Source organism: Cinclus cinclus, chromosome 6, assembly GCF_963662255.1.
Source record: "Cinclus cinclus chromosome 6, bCinCin1.1, whole genome shotgun sequence".
In the NCBI taxonomy this organism is placed as follows: Eukaryota; Metazoa; Chordata; class Aves; order Passeriformes; family Cinclidae; genus Cinclus; species Cinclus cinclus.
This window is the reverse complement of record NC_085051.1, coordinates 30,296,824-30,324,731: the sequence shown is the minus strand read 5'-3', so window position 1 is coordinate 30,324,731 and position 27,908 is coordinate 30,296,824. Positions and strand designations below refer to the sequence as shown.

General features: G+C 35.0%; 1 protein-coding gene across 7 annotated transcripts in view; it reads left to right on the top strand.

The window, feature by feature from the left end:
- Positions 1-27,908, top strand: part of GPHN (gephyrin) — a 273,967-nt gene that overhangs the window by 197,293 nt on the left and 48,766 nt on the right. For 2 of the 7 annotated variants that reach the window (XM_062495955.1, XM_062495953.1), the window contains 3 exons: positions 762-818; positions 22,516-22,578; positions 24,910-24,952. In XM_062495955.1, the coding sequence (XP_062351939.1) occupies positions 762-818; positions 22,516-22,578; positions 24,910-24,952 (163 nt within the window). Of the gene's footprint in view, positions 1-761; positions 819-2,782; positions 2,855-22,515; positions 22,579-24,909; positions 24,953-27,908 lie in introns of all 7 variants that reach the window. The other 5 variants (XM_062495959.1, XM_062495958.1, XM_062495954.1 and 2 more) reach the window with 4 other exon arrangements.

Below are 27,908 nucleotides of genomic sequence, written 5' to 3'. Positions count from 1 at the left end.
GGTATATTTACCTTATTAAGAAATTCTTAAAAGAACTTTTGCTGTAAATGAATGCTTTATTTTACATGCTTCTAAAAATATGAAGCCTTTGGAGCAGCTACCTCATTTGTTTCTTCCATTCTCTGCATCATCTAGGAAAAAGCATTTATAATAAAGGAAAAGTAATCAGATAGGAGATGTTGGGGGTCATATACACAGTGTATTTAAATATTTTAAATAAAAATCTAATGTTGGTCTGGCATTAAAATTTTCTGGTTGGGCAGCATAATTTTTTAACTGGGAATCTTGATAGCAGTGGCTAAAATCTCTAGGCCTGGGTCAATAGAAATCTGTATTGCATTCTGTCAGGTATCAGTCTTGATACTTGCAGGCTCCCAGTTATAGCATACTCTGCTCATATGATTTGTAGAAGTTAAAGGGGGGCTTTTTCTTAAGTTAGAGTTTTAGAATTTCATTATTCTTAATATCCAAACCAGATAAGTAACATGTATTCTTTCAAAAATGTTAGTAAATTCAGCATGTAGCATATGTGCCAGATTGGTAATATATTGAGAAAGAAGTGATCAACAAAGCAAGTTTAAAATGCCATGATAAAGTGTCATTTATTCCAGAAATTAGAGTCTGTGTCTTTGTCCTCTAGAGGTGTCTCAGAGAGTCAAATTGATGTCTTGCATGTACTGCTAACTGATTGTGTGGAAATTTTTTTAAGTTCACTTTTTCTTTATTCTTCTGTCTTTTTTACCCATCTTCCTCCATTGTAGCAAATTAGACGGCCGGATGAAAGCAAAGGAGTTGCTAGTAGAGTTGGATCCCTCAAAGTAAATATGTTTCTAACATTTATTTTGCAAGTTTTCTTCTATAGCCTACACTTTTCCTTTTGAAGGGGGAGGTGTGGGGAGGGAGGGAAGGGGCTTTTCCATTTCTCACCATCACATCATTTTTATTTCTGTATTCTTATTGCTGTTGGGTCACATTTTGTTTGTTTCTGTGCTACACATAGAACAACCTATTGAAGGCAGGCTGCCAGTTAAGTAGCTTTGGATGTCACTAGAAGTAAGAGATAGTAACAACCTTTTTAAAGTGTCTGTAATTTAGTGATCGTGATGAAACCACTTCTCTGATCTGCCTGTTACATGGAGAAGTGATTTACTCATCCTCAAATACTGCTTCCCATCTTGAAACATAATTAAACTTTTATAGTGTTCACACTGTTTGCATTTAATTCTGAAAAGACCATTACAAGAAAGTTGAATATTTCAAGTATATATAGCCTTTAAATTAGAAAAAAAAAATCAAAGTGGATAAAGATCAAATGAAATATATTCACAGGAGACTAATAAGAATGGAGCCCCTGTTTTGCTGATAGTTAGTGTCTTCTGCCTTTTAATGTTTGTATAAATGTTTGTTAGATTTCTTAACAGAACAGGCAGATATCTAAACCAGTACCCACCATAAACAGTATTGCACCCTCATAAATGCTTTGTATCCAAGACGCTGATCATGTGCAGTCCAAGCCGTTTTGATCTCAAGAGTTGCCTCTATTTCAACTATCCAATTTTTTACTTTTTTTTTGTACTTTGTTTCCTTTTAGCACCTTCTCAACCACTAATTATTTCTTTTTTCTTCTGCATTCTCCTTACCTTTCCTGTCTTCTTGGTTTATGATTTTTGGTTTTGGTTTTGTATGTGTATTGCATTTGTTCCAGGACAAGCCATCCTCCCTATTCTCTAACACTGCTCTATGGCTGCTCTTTGTGAAAATGTTATTTCACTGAGCACAAAGAAGGGGAGGGAAAGGATTAATTATGCACCTCTTTGCAGTAATGCCTCCATTTAAATTGATCTTAGCATAGAAAAAGAAGCCAGTTGCTGCTTGTTTATACAAGTTCTAGCTAGAGGCATCTGTAGCATTCCTCACTGTCTGTGAGGCTTTATCTTTTCATCTTGTGTTTTGGGAAGATGTTTTAATTACAGTGTAGATGAGAAGAGCAGTGTATATGAATGAGGCTTTGTTTCAGTGGAAGACATCCAGGACCACTGAATTCACATGAATAAAAATACAAGACAGCCACAGTTTATGTGCTGTTTTTGAAAATTCTGCTTGTGATTGCAGTGACCTGTGCATTTTAAGGCATGGGTCATCACATACAAATCTAGATATATAATGCATGCACATATGGAGAAGATGTAGATTCTTTAGATGGTGAGTTTCACCAGTTATTATGAAGACCCACTGATAGCTCATTTTGGATTAATATTTCTTTATCTGATTTAATTCCATGACCTAAAATATATATGTAGACAGAACATCTTCCTTGCAGAAAATGGGAAATCCTAATTGGGGTTCCCAAATATGAAAATTTATCTCCAAAAATTCTTTTTATGGAAATAACTTCTAGAACACAGCCTTATTAATAAATAAACAAATAAATAAATAAATACATGAATAAGCAATGTAGCAGAGATTCAGTAGCTTTAGAATTATAGTTCCCTTGATTTTTCTTTTTTTTTTTTTTCCGGTAGTGAAAAAGAGCAGTGTTAAGCAAAGGTACCTTGCTTCCAGATTCCAGGTTTACTGAGCCTTGTATGCTTTCGTCGTTCAAAGCACTTTGATGTCTTGAAATGCTTTGGCAGAGTCAGTGAGAAATGCATTATGCTATGGTTTATTAAAAAGAAACTAAAACAAAACGCAAACACAAAAAGCAAAAGAATAACAAAGGAGAAAAAGTTGTGACAAGAGAACAGGTTGCTTTTTCAATTCATTTTCTGATGTTTACATGTAGCTCCATCGAAAGCTGGAGGAGCTCAGAGACCACCCAGAAGGCAGTGGCAAAGGATGCTCTCTCCGAGTAAATGTACGATTTCACTCGGTGATCTGATTTTTTTTTTAAAAAACTTCTTCTGGCTGGTAACACCAAATCTGATTGGTTTGTCCTCTCATCCCCATCTTTTCCCTTTTTCTCTCTATTGCTTCCTTTGTGTTTTCTTTCTTTTCTGGCTGGGGTTTCATTTTAATGTATGTGAGAAACCTGACCTCATTGACAGTGTTTGTTGTAAAGAATATGCTACTGCATTTTAATGAATGCTAATCAAAGTGCTTGACTTTTCAGAAACTAGAAGAAAACCCCTTTCCAAAATTGAAGTTGCATATCTAAAAGTTTATTGACTATTAAACTTAGCAATGAATTAAACAGATACCTTTAATTTAGAGATTAAAAATACCTTCTGTCAGTGATTGATAGTCTTACCTGAACCAAAAAACCATGGCTGATATAAGGTAACCCAAAAGCATATAGGTTCACATGTACCTCTGTCTTTGCCATCAGTCTTTTTGGGTTCCTTTTTTAATTCACAAAATAGGACAGTATTTGGTTGAATGACAGCTATGCAAATTTTGTTGCTTTTTTGTTTTAGCAGACTAATGCAAAAAATACAGCAGCATGTTTCTTCTGTTTCACATTTGTTCTTTAATGAAAAAAAGTTGTGAAAAAATAATTAGGATCTAGTATATCAGTCATGACATTCTATAAAGTCACACATTTTTCACAGAAATATTTAATAAAGCAAGTCAAATCCAACATGACAATACAGATAGCAATACCTCTTGTTTGGTAGTTCACCTCATAAATTAAGAAAAGCTTTTCTGCAATTCTATATATAAGTGTCTTTAAGCCATGTCATTTTGCATGTAATGAAAATAAAGAAGAAGTTTGTAGCAGAGTAAATCTGGAAGTTAATAACACTTTACCCTCTGCACATCCATCCACTGAAGGACTTCTCAGTAAATTTCTTCAGATTCATGTCCTCTTTGTCTTCCATTCACTGTGATTGTTGTCATTCTCAGAGCTATCATTCTAATGCTTAATCCACTAAGTTTATACAGTGCAAGATAATTTTTTGCAATGAAAATGATTTGATAATTTTTGCCCCTTTTGGCTGCTTTTGCATATACAGCTTTGTATCTGACATACGGTTGATTGCTACTTACTGTCAAGTAGAAATTCTTGACTTTATAATCTTTTGCAGGTCAAATACACGGAAATCGAGATGCTAATATTTGGAGTTTTCTGTAAAATAAATTTGATGAAAGGACAGTATCTTTTTCCTAGAAGATCTTTTAGGAATCAAGTTTTGGGGGGAATAAACTGTGACATATTTTAGATTTGGTGATAACTCTCAGTCAAAGGAAAGCAAGTGATTTAAACTACTTAAATTCCTGATTTAGTACTTAAAAATAAATGTAAGGCCAGAAAAAAAAAGGCACAAAATATAATACTACAAAAAAGATGTTCCAATTATACATTATTTCACATAGTGTCACATGGGGAAAGATTTCAAACTAAAAGCTGACTACATTAGCCATGACAACATGAGTTGTCATGAAAATGTCCTGTTCCTCTGTGCCACTTTATCTGTTATTTCATGACCATACCCTCCATGATGGAAGTGAGTCAGTTAGTAAAGATTGTAAGTAAGTAAAGAAATTTTCCATACATTCTGCATATACCTCTACTTTTCCTAAAACAAGCAGAACATATTGCTAAAATTTGCTGCTTTGTCACTGCTGCTGTGATTCATGCAGTAATAATGGATGTTCTAGATAACAGCATTTTAAAAGACAATATACAAATGACTGATCAAAGAGAAGAAATAGTGAACAGTTGGAGAAAAACAAAAAGAGGGGTCTTTAAATAGTTATTTTTAAAAAATAATTTCCATTTTTTCCATACTGCTTTTGGAAAGGGTTTTAAATGTAGGTTTTTGATACTCCTACAATGTGGCAAAAGTATTGAATGGTATGGGAGGGGGAGCATGTAGTGTCTGATGGCCAGCCCCATAAGTGAAAATTAAATTAAGGTGGAACCTTTGTTCCAGAATGAATTGCAAAGACATTCTTTCCAGATTAAATTCAAAGGCTATTGGAAATATGTAGGAAACACTGGAATTCTGCAGAATATCACAGATGCCACCAAAAGTTTAGAAAGCTTGCCAGATATCTGAAATAAAATTGCACTGAAAACATGCATGAAAATTGAATTAAGGAATTTTAGGGGTTGAGTAGTTTTAATCTCAGCAGTAGTGTATAGCTATTTACAAGGAAGTTATGCTGACCTAAGGTTTGGGTTTGCATTCCTTCTTGAGAAGTTCATTTATCTTGCAGTTCTTTTCACGACTTAATGTCTTGACCCCTTGCAGCAACCAGTTTGACACTGAACTGTTTAGAAAACTCAGTGTTCTATCACTTGGACATGGTAAAATTTCCCCACTGCTGAAATTAATGTAGCAGTAGCAAGCAAGTGCAATTGCTACTGACGTGATCAGCAGGGAAGAGTTGACTTGGTTATGTTTTATAACTCATAATACTGCCCAAAACTGATACCCTTCTGGAAGTGTGAAATTACTCTGAAATTCAACAGAGCAATACTTCTTCAATCTGTGCTTTGAAGATTCTTTTAATATCTTTTGGCTTTTGGAGGTTTTTTTGTTTGTTTGTTATTTGTTTTGGATTTTTTGGTTGGTTGGTTTTGGTTTTGGTGAGTTTTTTTGTAATTCTGCAGGCTGCAAATTTTAAATACAAGTTTAATTTCTGCAGAAAAATACTATGGAAAGCCCATGAGAAAAAAAATTATATCCATGTAAGGAGTCCCCAAGTAATATGCCAAACCATTTTTTGTGGCTTTTAACAAGTAAGGTGCCAAGTCAGAGATTCTGGGTTTTTTTTAAGGAAAAATGTTCTCAGAATTTATAGCAGTGGCCAAATACTTTCAATAGAGTAAGTTAAAAGGAGCCAGGATTCTGATTTTTCATACAGACCTGTGTGTCTCAGAGTCTCTGGTCTCCTGCACTCCTGAATGCATTTTCTCTTACTTTAAACACCTGCTTTCTCTGGCCATGATGAAGGATTAAATTTACATAACTCTTATTCTTGATTCTAACACTGACTAAGTAAAAATCTGAGTCAAGCCAGTAAGGCCTTCAGACTGAAAACAAATTACTCTTGCAGCATTTGAACCAGGTTCTCATTTGGTGTACACAGCTCTTCTAAAAGAATTCTTACAGTGGTGAATTTGTGTGACTGACAGTTTGACCCCTTAAATTGAATATTTGTGAGGGAAAAGAGCCCAAATGCCAGCACATTAGCTTCACCCAACATAATACATAGGGGTTGTCAGGTAGTATGCAAAATAAGGAGGGCTGCCCCTTCTCCCTACTAGACAAAACAATCATTGAAGTTCATATATGACAACAAATTATGAGTAGGTGATAGGTTGCATAAACATCAAGGGAGCTTGGAAATGTGTTGATATTAATTTTAATAACACAAGACACTAACAAAATCAGGGAGATGCTTTAAAATGGAGACCAGTTAGCAAAAAAAGCAATGATATAGAAATGATCAGGAAATTTTAAGTGTGCAGAAGGTGGAACAGTCACATTGTGTGATTCTTCTGAAGATAAACAGCAATCCCTGTGTGCTGTGAGCATAACCCTTTCCACAAGAACATTGGGTCAGTTTGGAACTACAGCAGTTCAGTATACCTTCGGAAAAGGAAACAGGTACATTGAGAGTCTAGACATATATGAATAAGAAAACAAGAATTTGAAATAAGATTAGGAGATGTAGGGAAGTTGTGTATGTGGCTTTGAGCTTAGGAAATAAATTAGAGTAACAACTGGTATCTTACTGAGGGAAGTATTATTTGCTTTATAAAACTGGAACTATGAAAAAAAATTTCAGTATTACTCAAAGTTATTACATTCTAATTGGAATAAGACTGAAGTTAAATGGTTCCATTATTAATAAAATTATGGATAATTAGATTACAGGATACTTTGATAAGGAAAGTGGTAACATTCTATTTCGAGTAGTTGCCTAAGAGAAGATTAAAGTGCACAAATATCTAGTGTGCCCCTTGTTAGTTAGTGTGAGGAGTAATCAATGTGAACCCAGTTCTTTAGATTTTTGTGGAGTGTAGTTTCAAGCCTTCTGATCATTGTTGTTTCAGTGTATATAGTTGCTGATACGTAACAAACTGATGCTGTGATGATTTTTGCTAATAATGCATTCTTTGGATCCTCACCTGCAAAACTGAGGTTAATGATTTTTCCATGCTCTTGAAAGACAAACCGTGGGACCAATGGTTTGACATTATTTATGACAATCTTGATTAGAGCCTCATGAAAAAGTCTTAGGTGAATAGCTGCACCCCTGTTCTGAGAAAAAGCAGACCTTGCCTTTCTTAGAAAGATTTCAAAGCTATATTTCTAGGAAAAGTTTTTGCTTTGTCAGAAGATGACCTTTCTTTTTTCCTTTTTTTCCCTGTAATTATAAAATAGACTGTTTAAGAATAACAGTTGATTTCTTAAAACTGTTTTTCAGTCTTGCTATTTGTCTGAAGGAATTTTCTATTTTTGTCTTAATCCTTCTGCAACTCATCTCAGTTTAAGAAAACATTTCATCAGTTGAAGAAAATGCTGAGTGTGCGTGAATATTTAAGATGATGTGAAGTGATTCAAATTTTCTTTGTAATGTTATCTAGAAGAGTAAATGAAATACAGAATGCCAGAAAGGAGCAAAAATATTTTTTGCAGTATTAAAACTTTTCAAGGAAAAAAAAATAAGTTGTATATTTAATAGAGACATAAATTAGCACAGACCAATGTGACTATAGAATTTTCCTGGAAGTGGTGTTTTATATTTCAATGAAAAAATATTAAATACACATTTGAAACTGAAAAATATTTTTGAAAGACTTCTTATGAACACTATGTTCTTTGCTCAGTCCCTCATATGCTTAGGTCAGCAAGTGGTCACTAATAACCTGTGAGGAAATCCTTGCTGGATTTATCTTCACCAAGAATGTATCCAGACTGCTGTACAGTTAGTTAAGTCTAAGGAAGTTTTGCTAAGGCTTCTGATAATTCCTTTCTTCACCCCTAGAAAAAAAATCAACACATGATTTTTAGTACATTTATAAGAACCATTTTTTTTTATCATTTCATTTATTAGGCTGGTTTTGCTCCTTCTTAAGACAGTGAAACATGAAATATTTTCACTCAAAGCAAGGATTTTTCTGTAAATTACTGGCAAGTCCTTTATTAATACTTGAGTTATGGCTGACTGGTAGTTTAGAATAATGGCTATCATGTATAAACAAAATGTATCTTAAGCAATCAGTAAAACTGTAGGTTATCAATTAACTTGTGTTAACTTGCACTGAAAGCTCTTGACAGTGGACAGAGTCCCTGAAGAATCACACACATTACATTGCTTAGAGTCATAATCTGCAGATTTCTACTGACCTATATCTGGCCATTAGTCATTGAACTTTGCAAATTATTCTGGTTTTTGAGGCAGTGCGATTGAAGAAAAACCTCCCTTGTCAAAATGCTGGTTCTGAGTATGTCATCTCATAAAGATATTCAGAGCCTCTTATGGGTTTGGTTTTCACCCATAAAATTGTATGCTTTACAGAGTTAGAATAAATAAATCTGTTTTAAATAAAACAGATCAGTAAAGTTTCATTCTAGAGTACCTTATTGTCCTAAAGATAGTGTTGTTAGATATCTAGAAGACCAAGAATTTATATTTGTCTTCAGATTCATCGTTTGTTTTAATTATTTTCATTTAGAGTACTTTTTTTTTTCCTTTTAAGAAGCTTCCACCTTAAAAGGCTTAAATTTGAAGTTTCTGAAATAGCTGGTCATGGAAACTTTATGAACCCCCTGCCACTATCTCAGTGCTGGAACCACCTACACAGAAAACCTTCTGAGACCCTTACTGCGCCACCATTTCTTTTTTAACAATGTTTTCTTTTCCCCACTGCACAACCAGGCTCGACTCCCTTCGTGCTCATCCACCTATAGTGTTTCTGAGGTATACTTTGCACGTGTTCTCTCACACAGTCGACCTGCTCACCCATCACACTTTTTTGATTTTATTTACTTTTTTCTTTTTTTTTTTTTTTTTGCATTGCACTGTGCACAAGTGGGGAAAAATCAGCTGGGGGGGCAGATTTTGCATGAGCAATCTGCAACCATGTTCAGCGTGGTTTTAAAATCACTGTACCAGTCTGGTACCACCATGATGTTTAGTCCAGTAGCTAGGCACCTACCAGAGAGCATATAAGCATAAATTATATGATAGAAACATCCTTAGTTATCTCTTACATTAAGTAAAAATAACAAATTTACAGATGTCAAGGCTGCAAAATGCTTCACTTGTTAGTCTGACCCATTTTCAGACAGTGAAACTGGAAGGACTCTGTAAAGATGGCCATCAAGTTATGATTGCTAATTACCTGTCTAGGTATAACAGGGTTTATGATACCTGAAATTCATTATTAATTCCCAAAGCTCTGGCTCAAGTTACTACCTGCTAAAATGCATGTACCATTTTAAATACTTCTTTATCAGCTTCATGATGGTCTTCTGTAACGAGGTATAGTACCATCTTAACAAGAATTGAAAATGAAAATGCTTTCAGATGTAATTAGAATGGGGAAAAAAGAAGAAATACCTTAAGATACACTAGAATTCACAACATCATGGGATAGAACACAGTTTATAAAATACTGTAAAATTAGTTTCATGGCCTGATGTGTAAAGATTAGGTTTCAGCATATTATTATAATTGATAAATGGATGAGTATCAAAAAGATGGACTTAAGGTTTCCTGCCATATTGAATCAGTTCTTGAGCATGTACATTTACTTATTCTTTATTTTAAAAGAATCCCTTAGAGGTAACAAGATCCCATAAGAAATTAACAGTTTGCCCTATATCACACTGTGGGCCAGGTTCTAGATCTGATCTGAATGTTCTATTCATGAGCAATATAAAAACTGCAAACATAAAGAGCTCACCTACTCAAATCACTTTGTCCCTAAGCAGAAAGACCTGTTCCTTGCTGATTGTGCATGTAATTTGTTCTCAAAAGTTTCAGCTTCTCAAGCAATCATTCCTAGCACTTCTTTATGCTTAGTAATAAAAGTTTTTCATAGTTTCATTGTATGAATAGGCAAAAGATGTAACAGAACAGGTCTTAAGAAGAAAGATGCTTACCAGTTTTTCTGTCATATATCTGTATAGATCAGTGGTTGCTGTCTGGCACTACTGGGAGACAAGTAGTTTTAAAAATAATCAAGTATGTGTTCTTAAAATACCTGATATGTATTCTGCAGTTCATGGTGCCTCATCACTGTATTATATGAAAGCCTTACTGTTTTTATCATGATTATCATCAAAACACCAATATGGAGTAAATAAGTTACACTATACTCACATGCATACAAAGCTACTTTTTTTCTAAGCTAATACCAGAACAAGAAATTAAGTTGAGTGCTTACGGGTGCAAGACAGAACTCTGTTCTGTCCTCACTCTGTTCTTCTGAATATCTGTAAAAAATTAAGGAGTGGATCAACAGGCATTTCATAGTTCACATCAGAAAAAATTATGAACGTGCTCTTACAGATGATGAAGTCAATAAATCACTTTATCCTGGGGTGACTTTATGATGCTGAATTATATCCCCATTTGTCTGTTTAACCCAGAATAAGTCTTGCATCTTTAAGACCGGTTCCAAGAGGGAAGAGGGGGCACAAGAAGCATGCAGTTTTTACTCCCAAACAGATGGGGAGAAGGGGCACTGAATTTTGTCCTTTAGGAAACATCCCTTTGGAATTTCCTTTCCAAATTTGTCCCAAACCAGGACACACACTTTCAGGGAAATCGGAGTCTTCTTGCTTTGCCTGCAACTTCAGCCATTTGTCCTTCACTTTATGGAGGGATCACTGTCTTCAAAAGAAATACAAACCAGCTGGTGACTGGTCAGCTGCTATGAGTCCCCTGCTTGATCAGATTCCAAAAACTTTTTTGTCTTCTCCAAAACTATCCCTGCTTTGCAATTTGTGCTAAAGAAGCTGCTATCTGAAGAATCAAGTTGACACTACAAGACTGTGCTAGCAATTCATCCTTTATACTCTGTCCAAAGGCAAGATCTTCATGTCTGAACTGCAAATAGCTTGGCTCTCTGCTGAACTAGATCTTGTGATGCAGTAGCTGGTCAGAATTTCATGCTCCCAAAACACACAGTACAAGATACAAAAAGCACAAGGTATAAAAAATATGGATACATTATTCTCTGGTGACTGACTACCACCCTGTGTGTTTTTCAGCAGAACATTTGAGCCACTGACAGATCCAAAGGAATAAATCAATTGAAACTGAAGACATCTCTGGCAGTTGTAACTAATTGAAGAGGCAGGAAAGGATTTGTAGTCTAGTTTCTATCTTTTTTAAGAGACTCTTCATTCAAAAATACAGCTTAATGTCAGGACGTATATCAAACAATGCTCAACGTCATCCTTTTATTTTGGAAAATGCGAACAGCTGCTATGAGTAAACATCTTGACTTCTAAACTATATGATAGAAAATCTTCCAAATTGAAGTATTGTTCAATTGACTCCAGAATCCCATCAGTAATTTTGATAATGGGAAGAAAATTAATAATGGTGTATTGCATGATATCTCATACCTGGGGGGAAAAAAGAACCACACTTCTGATAGGATCTCAAGGTTGGTTTTGGTGTCCACATGTATGTTTATGGTTCTTATTCCAAAAAAAATATTCTCCTTAAGCTAATTCTTAAAGCACCAAGTTTAGAGCTGCTTAATTTTCTGCATCTGAGTCATCATCAGTTAGCTTTGGACCTTCAGAGGATATCTGGAACAAAATGGAAAAAGAAATGGAATCACTGCTGAGATTTCAGCTGAACCTGACTTCTGACAGAGGTACAATGAAAGAGATAACCTCATATAAATGATTTCTGAAATCTCATTTTAGGAAATAGATGTTAGATTCATTGTAAAATTTCATCACAAATTTTAATTGTTGAAAAAAGATCTGGAATTGGATTGACTGGCACTTATAGAACTCAGATTGTCAAAAAAAGAAAATCAGTCTACTATCAAGGATTTCCTCTCACACAGAAGGTCTTTGATTGAAGAGATAAAAGATCTCCCAGCAGAAGACAAACAGGACCTGTGTATTCTGCATTGTGAAGAATTTGAGGTTGAATTTTCTGCCAGGTTTTTTTCATAGAAAACATCCTTATAGAGGCTATTCTGCATCTCATAGTCCAATAATTAGAAAAAGCTTCTTTTCATCTGTTCCTTTTTATTGTCATCAGTAGCATAAGTGGAACTGCAAATATGGTCAGCTGATGCTGATTTGAGAATAATGGGCAAAAAGATTTAGAAACTTCTCCTTACTTTTAGGTACAGAGAGGTTTGTTGAGTTGCAGGCATTATAGATAAGAGCATTATACACCCTCTTAGCCCCAGTCAGCCCCTTAACAATTCCACTTGTCTCTAATGAGGTCTTGTCTTTGATTCAATTCAGTGAAATTGAAGAGAATTTCTTTAAAAAGAGATTTCCTTGTCTCAAGAGAAGTAAAGCTTTAATTCTCTACAATGGTATGATGATAAAATATAAGTTTATATTCTCTTTAAATTTCACAGTGTGCAATAATGTTTTTCACTCTTGATGAAAACCAGTTAGCTTCATGCCTGTAATTTTTGTGGATGTTAGCAGGATTACTTAAATGGTTTGTCTAAGAGTTAAATTATTAATTAGGACTTTCAATGACTTAATAGATGTGCAGTAGATGTATAGAATATAGAATATGTAATTTACTTATTATTCAGTTGTCACAAAACATAGTTGATTTTTAAATAGTAGTAGTTTGCTTAAGATACTAAATCAAATAAGCTTCACTTACATTTTTATAACTACTCTGATATCAGCTTGTATCTTAAAAATATCATTCACAATGTAAATTGAACAGATTATTCAATGAAGGCCCATAGTCTCCTAATTTATAAAATTATATTTAGGTAGTGTTATGCAGTGGCACCATTTTTTCTCATTTGTATCTAAAACTTTCTGTTAGCAGCATCAGTTTCTCTCGCCATCTCTCTCCCTGTCCTCTGGCTTTTGCATGTGCTGTGTGTTTGGCTCAAAGCGTAATGAAGGAAACCTATTGCTCTGCTTGTTGGATGGATGGTGGCAACAAAATGTTTATTGCAGTGCTACTCCCTACTTTCCAAAAAATAAAGTTTTTCAAAAAGGATGACACTCAAATCCATAGCTTGTCATGTGTTTTATTTAGCCTCATTGAGCGGTTAGAACACGATGTCTTTTATTGTCAAAGTCCTGCAAAATACTGCGTTAGTTCTCTCTCCCACAAAGAATATTATTTCTGTAAAGATAGGTTTGGAAAATGTATTGATGGGATTTAATTATATACTTAGCATTTTTAATAACCCAGCAAAGACCTGTATTATCTTATTGAGAGTCACCTGCACAGGGAATTAAGGAGCAGTATTCAGAGAACAAGAGGAAATACTATTTCCTGCAATAGGTAGTTGACTTCAGGAGACCATTCAGAGACTGCATGAAGATTAAGTACTGTAAGTTAAAGTATTTTATACACTAAATGTACACTACATTACAAAATGTTGTAAATAACTGAATCTTGTTCTTCAGAATTAAAGCCAGGTAAGAGACTGGTTCTCCTTCTGCTTAGACTAGTTTGAATAATTTTGAAAGACCAGGAACTGCATCTCTGGCTTTTAGATGTTTAGCACCAGCATAGAACCTGAATTCAGTTTTAGGTGCAGGATGCCAAGTTCCCTGTTGATATCTGTTGTAAATCTGCTGTACGTAGCCCAAATTGAGTAAATGTAAGCAGGTCCCCTGTTATTTTCTCTGATTTCATGTAGAAGTCCAGCAGATAGAGAACTTGGTTCATTACATCTGATGTACAAAAATATACTGAGCTCATTGAACAGAAATTTCTGCATTAAATTCAGATTCTATATCTTATTGCCTTATGAATGCCATATACTTTGTAGAGATGCTCTTTCAAATTTGAAATAATGTTTTTCCAAGAAATAAATGAACACAATAGAGCAAGTAAAGGATCCAATAATTATTTGGGGGTTGTCCAACTATGTTGGCGCAATCTACTCCTGGGTTTTCTTTGGTTTTGATTTTTTTTTTTCAGTTGCAAATAGAACAATGAGTTTTTAAGTAAAATTACAATTTATAGGTATTTCTCTTTTGAACATGGGCAAGAGCTCAGAGCTTTCTATTTGGTAATTGCCATTTAAAGGATTGCATTTTGATTTGCTAGTACTACCACTGTACTCTATGCTTAATAAAAATTAATCAATTAAAATTCTTTTAGAGAAACACAATTTCTTCAGTGCACATTAAACAGCAAAAATTTGTGAGAAAACAATCATCTTCCTTATTCATAGAAAATAGTCTTGCTAGTGCTGTCTTCATTCATGATATCAGGATTAATTTAGGGTTACGAAACATCTTTTGTAGCATCCTCTCTGTCATGTGAGAATAGGCTATGGCAAAATTTTGAAGTTACATCAGGAAGGACAGTGTGTTATTGCAATAATCTGATCAAAGTATACATTAAATAACTTTGATTAATGTCATCTTAGATTTTTTTTTTAATTCTTTAACAAATATTGCTATATTTGTACTTTAAATACTATTTATCTTTATTTAGCCATTGCTGAATCTCAAATTAGATCCATTATTAGTTCATAAATTCAAAATAGAAGCAAAATGTTACTTAAACCTACAGCTTCTCTGTGCACCATACTTAGCTTTTGACTTCTGCCAAATAAAATTATCCCTTCATATTAACATTTTGCACTTTCATTCTGTACTAATAAGTTTAATTCAAGCACTAAGTTAATTTACAAAAAATATATTTAACATTTGGGAGACTGGTAAAAGATGGGGTTTTGAACAGCATCTCATTTAATGTTACAGATTTTGACTTAAACCTTATCTATTCAATGTAACAATATTGTAGTACTTTTTACTGATTTTTATTAATGGTAAAATGCTTTCCAGGTCTGCATTTATCAGAGAAAGAGGAAATAAATAATTTCTATCCTTCCCCATCTGGAATTTAAAATTCTCTACTTTTTGTTTCAAGACAAATCTTTATGTTTCAATTTTTAATTATATTTTTCCCCCTTGCTTCTTGTACCACAAAGCTGGAAGACATTTTCCCTTGCCTTATGGTAGAGGTGTGCAATCCTTTATGAAACAAATTAGATAAAGCCAAAGAGCTATCAATGTAATTTTCTTTTTTTTTTTTTTCATTATATCATAGACTCCTTTGCATTTTCCAAAGTCGGTCTTGCCATTATTCCAATATAAATACATCCATTAAAGCAAAGGGCTTTTTTTCCATTTTCATGTGCAGTACCATACCTTTGACTGTAAGGCAATAAAATTGGTTGATTTGATATAACTGTGAGGGTTTTCTTCTAGACAACCACGGTTTTATTTTTAAATCCAGTATTATGCTTCTTAGCAGCATACAGTGTTTAGAATTTATTTGCTAGCTACTTAAATCAGCTTGTTTGAGAAGCCAGACATTATTTTGCATTGTGTTGCACTAGCAATAATAGTGCAACTATTCTCTAGCTCCAGCTCCCAAAGCAATCTAACTCTGAAGAGTCATTTTTAGTAATAGAGTCTATAAAAATTTAGTCTAAAGTCTGAAATAGCAATGAATTAAAGTAGAGGAAAGCTTCTACTGCTGTTAAAGCTTTTGGAGTAATCACTGATGTAAAATGCCATGCATGTGATTTAATTTGCATGTCTATCTAGTGGGCAGTCTGTTTAAATACATGGAAATCAAGTTAGATATTCACAGCAGTGCCAGTATCAGTAATGCACAGCTCAAATGTCAGTGGATTCCTATGAGTGCTCCCTAAGTTATCTTCCTGTTTTCCCCAGTTTTCAAATGCTGCTTTTAACATGGAAAAAACTTTTTTTTGCTAAGCATTATTGCCATAAAGTTGTCTTTTTAAGAACTGGAGGGCAGAATGAATGTCCTTGTTCATAGTATTTTCTATTTCCCTTTCTCATCTTTGTGTTTTCCAAAATTCAGTGCTGCTACAAGCCCAACCCAGTTAGAATTGTGTTCTCAGGTGCATAACTGCTGTGGAGATGACTGGTGATTGCTGTTGTTCTGAACCTTGCAATCCAGACTGCCAAAATCAAGACAGCACTAAAGGAATCTTATCCTGTTGAGCCTTTGAGAATCAAAGCAAAATCCAAAATGAAAATCATTTTTCTTCATTTGCACTTCTGGTTACTTTCAAAAATAATTTCTAAATTGGGTTTAACAAGTTTTTAGTGCAAGTTTGTTCAGTTTCAGCCTCTCCTTTCTATAGCTTATTAACACTCTGAAATCTTCATGTTATTCATCTATGACCATTGTGATTTCACTTTAAGGATTCTCCTCAGAGGAATATACTCTGTGTTTCTGTCTCAGCTCAAAGGTAGAAATCTAGCTCTTCATACTGTAAGTTCACTGTCTGATATTTACTACTCAGATGGATTAATGAAATGAAGATTTATTTTTCTTACAGTTGTTGCTCCCTAGCTTAAATCTTAAACTTTAAAAAGCTTCATTTATTGTTATACGTTAAAGTGTACAAGTCTGAGGTGCTGACTGAATCTTGTATATATGAGAGACTATAATATACACCAGCTGTAAAATTATTGTTACCTGTGTTTGCTAGTTTTGGGTCTTGTACTTGAAGCCCTTCAAATTTAATCTTCCTAGCTCAAATAAAAATATTAAGCTTAACTAAAATCAACTTATTTGAAGTTATACTGGTGTAGAAATTATGATCATAGTACATGGAGGAAACATGCTTTATTCCTGCTCATATAGTTAAAAAAGTAGTCCAACCATTCACTTCAGAATGATAATAGCTATAAAAAATCTCCAACCAAAATTTCTGGTAAACACCAACAAGAAAAAGGTGAAATTTAACTTTAAAGATGTTTTTATAAATCTAAGAAATTGGGTTGTGGCTTTTGCTGACTCTTCAGGCCTGAAGGCTCACTGCACATTTGATTGGTGGCTTTTGAAGCCACTAAGTCACAGAAGAGAGTTTAAAGGTTTTGATTGCTTTGTTCCTGTTTACATGTGTTCATGTTCCTTTAACATAGAAAGACAAGGAATGTTACCTGTATGGTCAAGTTCCAGGAAGATCAGATTGTGAGCATGAAATGGGAATTGTAAGCTTTGTTAGCCTACAAATTTGAGTCGGACTCATTCAAACTTCAGTGGAGAGATGCTTTTTCACTCCACAGACCCTGGATCAAAGGGATGGAGGCAGTAGGCCTAGCAGCAGATAGGAGCAGAAACAGTAATGCTGAAAATTCCAAACATGCCTCTGCCAATTCCCCACCAACATTTATTCTGATATTGACAATAACTAGATATTAAGAAAACTGAATTGTGTTTCCCAGCAGTCGCAGGTGTGGTAAATGGCGATTCCATCTCTGCTGCTTCTGGAACAGAAAGCACGCTTTTGTAGCAGGAAGCGTGGGTGAAAGGAGTCCTCTGTCACATTTTCTGTCTCCACATTAATGCTGATTTAATTCTTCTTGCTGGAAAAACTTCTTGCACCACTTTCAGGAGTACTCATTTTCTGTGTGTCCTTCTTGAGACACATATTGTGTGATGCCCATGTCACACCACAGCTGGCAGTGTGCACTCCCAGCCCAGAGAGCCAAGGGTGTCCTGGGCTGCATCCAAAGCAGCGTGGGCAGCAGGGCCAGGGAGGGGATTCTGTCCCTCTGCTCTGCTCTGTGAGACCCCACCTGCAGTGCTGCCCCCAGCTCTGGGGTGCCAGCACAGGAACGACATGGACCTGCTGTAGTGACTCCAGAGGAGGAACATGAGATGACTCCATGGCTGGAGAACCCCTCCTGGGAAGACAGGCTGAGAGAGTTGGGGTTGTTCAGCCTGGAGAACAGAAGGCTCCAGAAAGACCTTTTCAGCCTTCCATTACCTGAAGGGGACTACAAGAGAGCTGGAAAGATACTTTCTACAAGGGCATGTAGTGATAGGAGGAGGGGAAAAATGGCTTTAAGCTGAAAAAGGGCAGGTTCTCATTAGGTGTTAAGGGTAGTGAGGCACTGGAACAGGTTGTCCAGAGAAGCTGTGGTTGCCCCATCCCTGGATGGGGTATTCAGAGTAGGATGGGGCTCTCGGCAACCTGGTCTGCTGGAAGGTGTCCCTGCATCTTATGCATACTTGTCAGGCGAAGTGGTTTGTCAGCCAAATCAGGGTGGGAAAATATATGAAAATAGCCAAGTAAATACCATTTCTGTGGCAAACAAGGATAACAGGATTTTTTTTGCCCTTGTACTTCCTAGGAAATTCAGCTTACTCTCTCTGCCTTTATTTACACTATCTACTTCTTAAACTGGAGACTATTTCCAGGACATTTGGAGAATTTTCAAGATTTTCATTCAAACCAATGAAAGATCTAGTTCACAGTTAGTAACACAAGTAGTAGAACGCTTACTTTTTTAAAGTGCAGTGTTTCTAGAGATTTTTTGTGTCTTACAAATCCCACTTGAATTTTGATAGTACAGGTTAGAAATACCTGTTGAAGTTTGTGCACAAATTTAGCAATACGTTTATTACTTGATTTAGAATGGGCTCTATCTTATACAAGATACCTGATCTCTTGGTGTTTGGGTATTATAATTAATACAGCTTCTCTGAAGAAAAAGCAGTATGATCTTGAATAAGCTCTGAACCACGCCTCAAATATCACCAAAACGTGCCATCTTTCCAGTGTCTAATGCCCAGCTTTATCTGTATGCTGTCCCTCCCCCAAGAACACAAAATGCAGCTCATCTTTTTTGTTCACACAAAGGTAAACGTTTTATTAAAATTACTTTGAAGAGAAGAAATCCCTCTTTGCTTCTTTTAATTTGCAACTCTGAAGGCTATGAAGCCAGTTGGTAGTAGCCACTTGGCTTTCCTGTTAGCTTACCATGGTTTGCTATTTTGTCTCCTGTTTTTGCTGTATATATCACAGATCTTGCTGTATTCTCATTGTGAGGTTCAGCTTGCAGTTTTAGTTGGCATGTAAGATTTCTTTGAATCCTCTTCTAGGATGAATAAATGTGTTGATTTTACCTCTCCAGGACAATGTCAATTTCTGTTGAGAGGTGACTAATCTAAGAAAACTGCCCTTTGCCTTTTCATTCCATGTTGTTTGAAATATTGGATAATACCTTTTTTTAATACTGCTCCTGTAAAAAGAATCACTTCAGCCCTTATGTTTCTATGGTGTATTCATCAATCCACTTCCACTGTCCTGTTTGAATAGTAGTTGGGATGAACTGTAATCTGACCATAGAATTCCATATGTGTGTTTATAGTCTACTGGGCAACAATTATCAAAATTCAATAAATCTGTATATAAAGTGTAGGTGATTAGAAAAAAAACTCAGAAAAGAGAGCTCAGTAATATATGGATGAAGACAGTGACATATTCCAGATTTAAATTTGGCTTTTGTTCAGTGCCCTGCCTACCAAGCATAAGACTTAATAAGTTGTAAAAATCCGCTCCTAAAATTATTTTGGCTACAAATAATTTTCTGTTTATTTCTTCACACTGCTTCCAAATGAATGATTTATTGTGTGGAATACCACATTATTTATTACTCTTTTTTAAATTTTGGTGAGCTGAATCCCACCATCAGCAGTGCTTGTTTTAAGAATTGTGTTAATGAGTAATGTCTGCTACTATCAAATTCCTTGTACTCACTCTTCTTTCCATTTCAGAAGTGGTCTCAGTATAATAAGAAAAAAATTATTCTGTGTTTTGAACTGACTTTAGTCCTAATTCAGATGGCCATAAAGCAGTCTCTTAAGACCTCCTGTGTTCAACTCAGTGTAAAAGTTTTGTTTGAATAAGAATTGATTCCTGAAATTGGAAGAATTCATGTTTTAATAGGATTTTTTCATCCTCACATACTTTATTGAATGTATTGTGAAGTACACAATTCCAGATGCACTTTTTTCTTTTTTTGGAACTAGATGATCTTTAAGGTCCCTTCCAACCCAATCCATTCTTGTGAACGTTTCTTTAACAACTTCATTTTTATAGTCCATATTAATTCAATCAAAGCTATTTTCTCTGTCCTTCAGGATAGATTTAGCACAGTTTTTTAAAATTAATTAAATAATGTACTTAATTGCATTTTTTATTTGCTCCTAGTTTAACCTTAAGGATATTGCTTAGAATAACACGCCAAAATCAGTTTTCATAAGTATTATCAAAGTAGCTTGAGACATTGTTATTCATGGTTTAGTTTTCTCTTATCTGTTTATTTAGAGACACCATGTAATATATGTTGCACTCTTAGAAGGTATTTTAGGCAGAAGACACTGTGCAAACCCCTACAGTTAAAAATCAGATCACATGTGATTTGAAATCTGTTTAAAGCAGGCAGATATTTCAGAGACCATTCAAATGGCACATGCACAGTGTTTGTTGTACAGAACTCAGGTCATGAAATTACTTATAAATTACATGCAGAACAAAAGCAGCAGCAGCATACTTTCCCACATCATAACAGGTGGTGTTGTCTTCATAAAGCTGCTGAGATTTTAAGGAAAGACTGCATGAGTTGTGCACATTCTCACCAGCAGTAAGTGCAGGAGGTGCAAAACTTCATGAACAGTCCTGCCTGGTGTTCAGGAGAGTGAGAATACAGTTCTGAAATTGTTAACAGCTGCTGTGCTTTGCTTACCCTGCTTCCTTCATTACAGCTTGGCGAGCTCATTCCCTCTGCTGTAGCTTAGTCCTCTGTGTCTGCCTATGTTTGGGTTTCTGCTGGTGGTTCCACATCCTGCATGCTTTCCTCAGAGTGGAGCAACGTGCTTTCCCATAAGTGCTAAAGGTTATGGGTCAGCCTCCTGCAGGCTCTGTGTTCCTGAGAAATGGGCTCTTTCTGTTGGTGGTAACTCATGTTTTGATGTCACTGTTCTGAATTGTTCTTCATGTTGTAATATTGAGTTAAAATGTACTCCTGTAAGAGTTAGCTTTTCATATTGGGCTGGAAACTCTTCATCTTTGTCTAGAAATTTGTTTTATTATAACCAATGGCTTTTAGTTGTACCTCCCATAATGAAGAGCTGACTTAATACTCTGTGCTAATCTTGTTATGACTTTAAAAAGGTAAGTAATTTCTCAAACAATTCCTAACAGTCATGGTAGAGTATTAAAGGGTTTCTCAGTTTTCTTTTTTTCATTATTTTTCACACAAATTTTTCACTTGTAGCATGAACTTTTCTTTGTGTCTTTTTCTATTTTTCTTGAGAAAAAAATTTCTTAGACTGATTTTTATTTGCAGCAAAACATACTATGTAAATTTAAATAAATCCAATTTAGTACAGCCACTGATTTTGTTTTTCAGACCAATCATGACAGATAGAAGTCAGCAGGATTCTTTATTTTTACCATTCCTTATATTTATTTTTGAGTACTTTATTTCACATTCTGTTTAATAATTCAGCCCATTTGAGAAAGTTTACTCTGCATTCCAGCATGATGAAGTTACATTATCAAGAACATATAATCCAGTTTGCTTAAAATACAGAGAAATGTGAACTGAATGCTTTGGGTTTGGTTACATTCTGTCTGAACTATGCAAGGGAATGGTACTGGCTGGTAGCCCAGTGTATCTTCTGCCAAGTTAATTGTGAGCCAAGAGGCTGTAGAATGGACAAACAATAAATCTATACTTTCCTTGTGAAAGAAAAGACAGCCATAAGTTGTTATTTCTGTAACTACCTGTGAATGAGATGAATTATAGCAAATTCTCCTAACAATAACTCTCCCCAGTCAGTCATGGTACTATATGCAATGTAGCATGGATTCCTCAGTTAACAAAAGCTGTGAAAAGAATACAGATTTTTTTGTAAATGTCACAAATTACAAAGTAGTAAAACATACAAATAATTAATATTTTAAAAGGCACTTAAAGCACATGACCCCATTTATAAAAAAGCTCCATTGCTTCCGAAACTGTATGTGTTAGGAAAATGGTGGGTTTCATTCAAAATCATTTTACTGGAGTTTTGATTAAAAATAATATTTAGGATAAGAATGTGCAATTCATATTAAACAAATATTATGTAATAACTAATTTTGATGTCAGTTATGTTAAAACATGGTTTGTATTCTGCAGCTGTGAGCATAGGTTGGGAAACGATCAAGTCTAGCTGATCAAGGCTTTTATTTTATTATCATGGATTCCTCTTCCACAGCTGCTTTTAAAATTTGTGGGAAGCAAATTATTTCTCATACTGCATATGTTGCCCATCAGGTGAGTGATAACATGGAAACTTTAGGCTGGGTGTAAGAAATCAAAAAGTAAATATGAAGTCCTCTGTGTGCACAGAATTAAAAAAATGACCTGTAAGAGGCTATATGTGAAGCCAGCTGTCTTTTGTTGCCATTGTCATTTGGACATTTTAAGAGCAAAACTTTGTCAGCACGTTTTTTTTTATATTAGAAGATTTGATCTGCAAATCTCAGCTGCTCTGTTCATTATAAATCTCTTGTTTTTGTCCATACACTAGCTCCACTATAGGTTGGAAGGGCTTAAAGATGAACTGAGGAGGAATAGAGGCTACAACTCGAGAGTAACTATTACTGCTCAAAGGAGCTGTTTTCCATTCGCAAACATTGCTTTGCGCTATGGGTTTGGGCTCCTTCTGTTCCTCCACTTTGTTGAAAGACTCTCTTGACTTCCATTTTACTTCTTTAGCACTGTCTTTGTCTGCTAACATTTTTCCTCCTTCTCTAGTAGCTTTTATCTGTGTCCTTTGGATCACATATTTTACTTAGTTCGTTTTAGTAGATTGTTTCAAATGTTTGTGTTTTGTATTTTTGGTTTTTTGCCTTTTTCTTTAGGACTGTGTTATCTCACTGAATTTCATTCCACAGTTGCCGAATCGCTTGGTTATTTTGCAGCAGGTCCATTCCTCATTTTCTCTTTTCATGTTTTTCAGTGAGAAATAAGAGAGCCTCTTCCATTTTAAACAGTAGTCTTACACACATAGACCCATGTCTCCTTTTGCATAACACCATCTTCTGCCTCGCCACACCCATCCTGCTTCTCTCTCCCTCTCAAACTGTGCTTCTCTTTCTTTTGTGTTTTCTTTCCTGCCATTATACCACCTTTTTGGTCCAGAATTGTCCTTTGGTAAATTATAGGTAAATATTTACTTCTTCCAAAGAGAGTTCATTTTATGCCTTTGAAATCTGGTAAAACAACTCTGGGCCAAATTTGGGCATCATTAATATTTTGTTTGCAATTTTCTTGTATAGTATTTTTGGTGGGAAGGGGGGAAGGTGTGGGGTTTTTATGTTTGTTTTTGTTAAACAAGAATTTTTTTCAGGGAAGGACACCATAACCCACTCTAAGTTGCAACATTACTTTCCATAAGTTATTCCATTACAATAAGTAGATTGTGTTGCGCTGTAGAATCCAATTTTTTTATGTGACTATTTATTTGGGGCAAGCTGCTGTGGAACAGAAGAAAGAGGTTTAGAAGCTGGGGCACAGTTTGTTTCAGCCTTAAATGGTTGCTCATTTTTGAAGACAGCATTTGAAGGTTTGGGGGTTTATCATTCTTCATCAGTTGTTAAAGCATACATTTTTACTTTGTAGGCAGTTTTTCTGTGGCTGCAAGTCCAGAGCGAGGTCTGAAAGATAATCTGGGTTCACTCCTTTGCTTTTGCAGCAGAGACAGATGTTGTGCTGGGAAATTACACCCTCAGCATCACCTGTGCTATTCCTTCTTTCACTAGATGTGTACACTTTTACTTTATTAGTATTCTCCTTGAAACTTAAAATACCTTTCTCAGTAAAGTAAAAAAGAGAAGGATTCAGTTGTCACTATCTCAGAAGTTTGTCTTCCTGTGAAGTTTACTTTAGCTGGGGTTTTTTCCGCACAAAATGCTTTTTGTTCAAGTGCTGCCAGTTCAGTCATCTGGCCTGACAGTAATCCATCTGAAAACTTTCAACTTCAGGGTTATTATATATGGTGCTATCTTTCCAAAACTGGGAAGAATTAACAAGAATTGATGCTTCCCTGTAGGTAAAATTTAAACTCTGTTGTGTTTACAGGGATGATACTCTTTTAAAAAATACAATTCTTTTTTAAATCTGCATCGTAAACAGAATTGTAAATATCCAGTGTTGCTGGAATATTAGACCACTGTGAATTGTCCAGTTTCCCTGTAGCAAGACTAATCTATCTGGAATAGCACAGTGGTAGCTAAGTATCAAGGAAGAGGGTTTGTTGAGAAACGATGTCATTCTCACCAAGTTACTTTTTAAAGTGGAATTCTATTACAAAATTCATAGTGAACATATAATTTCTTTTAACCAAATAGGAACAGCAGAATAAATTTATCAGCTCCATCCAGGAGACATTTATACAGTGTCACTTGTGTGTCACTTACAGAATTCTGAAGATTTCTTACTAAACATATTCAGAATCAACATAATTGAAATGGAATGTTTTAAACTCTCAATACCTGAAAATATCAGCAATAGAATTTTAAATCAGGTCATATACTTTTGTTAGTATTCTGTCAAATTGTCAAAGTGGAGCTAGATTCAGAGCTATTGTAATTACAGCTGTATAAGAAAATGTGGATTTTCTGTTGAAAACTGATGCTTAACACTTAATTTTAAGCACTATTCTTTGATTTTTCTCACTTACTGTCCTTAGGCCATCTTGTTTCTTATGGGAGGGGTGTGGAATCAAATTGCTTGTATCAGATTCTGACCATCAGCTACTACCCTTCTGCTTAAATATACTTATCTCATGCAAAATCTGTAAGAATGTTGCTGAAAATATGTATAGCCTCTGTCTTAGATCCCAGGAGCTTGCCCATTTTATCTCTGTATTTTGCATTCTTGTTAACTTCTGTAGCTCATAGACTCTGTGCTCTCTCTGCAGGTCCAATCTAGGTGCAGCAGCAAGGAGAACATCCTTAGAGCAAGTAAGTGCAGAAACTTCTTATCTCTACTGAGAAACTAAGACTGCTCAGGTGATATCAGCAGGTGATAGTCAGATCAGAGGTGGGACTAGGTGGGTTTGCAGCAGAAATTGAATAACTTAAGACAGTGAAATCCAGCCCAAAGGTAAAACTGTAAATAGCTCATAGTGTTCATGTATTAATGGAGAGTCACCTTTTAATTTATTCTTCAAAGTTGTTTTTCTAATGACATGGAGGTCTGTGTTATTTGTGATGTTTTGTTGTAAATGATCACATTGTGTGCAGGTTTTTTATGGGTGAGAATTAACTCTCAAAGACAATGAAAATGGAAATTCTCAACTTGATTATACATTATTTTTATTTTCATGCTTGAACAATTTGAATGTTGGATTACACAGAACCAAACCAAAAAATACAAAGGTTAAGAAATCACATTTGATCCAAATGATATCTAATTTAATTTGCACAATTCTTTGTGTTGTGGGAATCTTTTCTAGTCGAAAATTTGATCCACCATATGAGTATATATATATATATATATATATATGTATAATGACAGGACTAGGAAATTGTTTTGGTAGTAAAAGAGCAGGCTGTCAAGAATTTTCTACCTTATGCAACCAATAGAATTAGCTGCTTCAAAGCTAGAGGATTATTTTGTCATACAAAATGCAGCTTAATGTAAGTAGTTATTTTTAGAACTGACATTTCACATTAGTGCAAGATAACTTGGTAAAGTGTGAGGAGTTGTTTAATGTCATTTTCTTGTAATTAAAGTACCATTTAGTAATTCTACAATTTTAAAAAATCATTTGTCTGTGTCTATTTAAATCTGTGATACCTCTAATAGAAGAGTTAGCATTTGTTTTAGGAAGAAATGGGAGAGAGAAATGTTGGTAGTTACACCAGCATCTTTCTTCCTTTCTTCATTGAGATTATTCATGTTAGTGTTAAACATCTATTTTCTTGGCTTTTTGTGCAGAAATAATGGGTGTTATTTTTGATGTTGGAAAAAAGATGTCAGATATTAGGGACTTTTATCTATTTTCAAAAAGTCTGTGTTGGAGAATGCATTTCTCAGAAGATCTTAACAGAACCTTTGACTTAAGCAAATGACATGCATTAGGGACAGACTTGTGAATCTGAAGGTTGTTCTCTGGGGACCATTTGAAGCATTCAAGACCTGTGAATTCTATCACTTTTTAAGGTTTAAAGAGGTGAAATGTGAGTTTCTGAAGTAGCTATCAATGAGTTTTAAGTAGCAGTGAAATTACTGGTAGAAGCAGTAAAAGCATCTAGTGGCAATAGCATAAAGGTTGTTCACTGCCACACAATTCCCTCAGCTTTCACTGCTGTGACATATTTTTTCTTAGTATCTGCCTTCATATTTTTCAACCTGAAGCAGAACATCAGGAAAATATTTTTAGCATATATTGTGTGGAATGTGCTGGACCTGCAGGAATTACAGTGCTGCTAAAGCAGGGTTTCTTTCTCTATGCAGATACACGTGTAGGAAGTTTGACTGTATTTCATAAATGCTTTCCTTTTCCTCTTTAATGATGTCAACAAAAAACAGGCATAATAACTGGAAATGTAAGCTTGCTACTCCCTGTTGTTAAAACCAGGAATGCAGTTTTTCCATTAGTTGCACTTTTATTTTACAATAGTTTAATTTGGGTCGTTTCTCCCTAGTGTTCTTATTAGAAAGTTAGGTTTAAGAATTTGCCAAGTCTTAATATAGTTAGAAAATGTCTCATCGGCTCTTCCTCAGAATGCCAACTGCTATCTTAAAGAAAATAATTAAGTCAATTAAAAATTATTTGTGCTTGACAAATTCACAGTGCCTGCTTTTTTCATCATGTTATTTTCTAAATACATACAAAGAGATTGTTCAATAATTTCTTCCAGAATCATTCCTGAAAGAATTAGTTGGGCAGTTTTATTTGTCTCTGCTTCTTCTTCTGAAAGGTAGTTACTGTGTTAATAGCAAAAAAATAATTAGCTAACAATCTCTCACATAAAAAAGGCAAGCATGTGTTAGTGCAGAACAAGTATTGTATATATAGATTAATTAAGAAACCTCCTCTTCTGAAGGAAGGACTTAGACTGTGTGATTACTGTGCTATTTTTTACTTGTTTTTTATCAGAAGACTACACTTGAAGCAATAATCTATTTTTTTCCAGAGTCTGAAGGCATGTGCAGAAACAGATGAGATATTTATGTAGAGACTGCAAAGCAAACTCATGTCATTAAAAATTATTTTCGATTGTTTGTTAATGCTTTCTCTATTGCAATTTATGTTACTTAGGAATATCATTACATATCACATATAGAACATCATCCACTTTGACTCTCATAAAGACTTTTCAGTTCTAGGTAAATCCTTTCAAGATAGTCTGCAGTTGTAATTGTCTTAATCTTTTGGTTTATATCTGTTGCTCTTGTTTAATGTATTCCCACAATAGTCTTCTTTTCAGTTGCTTATCTTCACTTGCAAAATGCTTCAAAGCTTGTTGTCCCCTTGTTTAATCTCTCAGTAAGTATCATGAAATCAAACACACAGTTGGCTTCATTTTCAAGCAACTTCTGTCACATTTTCTCCCTACCTGTCCATCACCCTTGGGAAAAGTAAGCTTTCCTTCAATTGTCCTACTGCCTTCACTCCAATCATACATTTACACAACACTTTGCCATGGTGATGACAAAATCTTGACAATGGGTAGGATTCTCACTAGCTGGAGACACTGTCCGCTGGCTTAACTGCCCAGTGATTTCACTGTGCTCTCTAACTTCCTTTCAAACCTTTTGACTCCCATCTCACTCTTGGATTGTAGGCTTAGGCTCCCTGGAACAGTGTCTACTGTTGTGCTTTATCTGTTCACAGCACAGAGCATGTTGAGATGTGTTTGTAAAGAACATACTGGAGTGAATTGTCCTGAGCTCAGAGAACTGAATTAG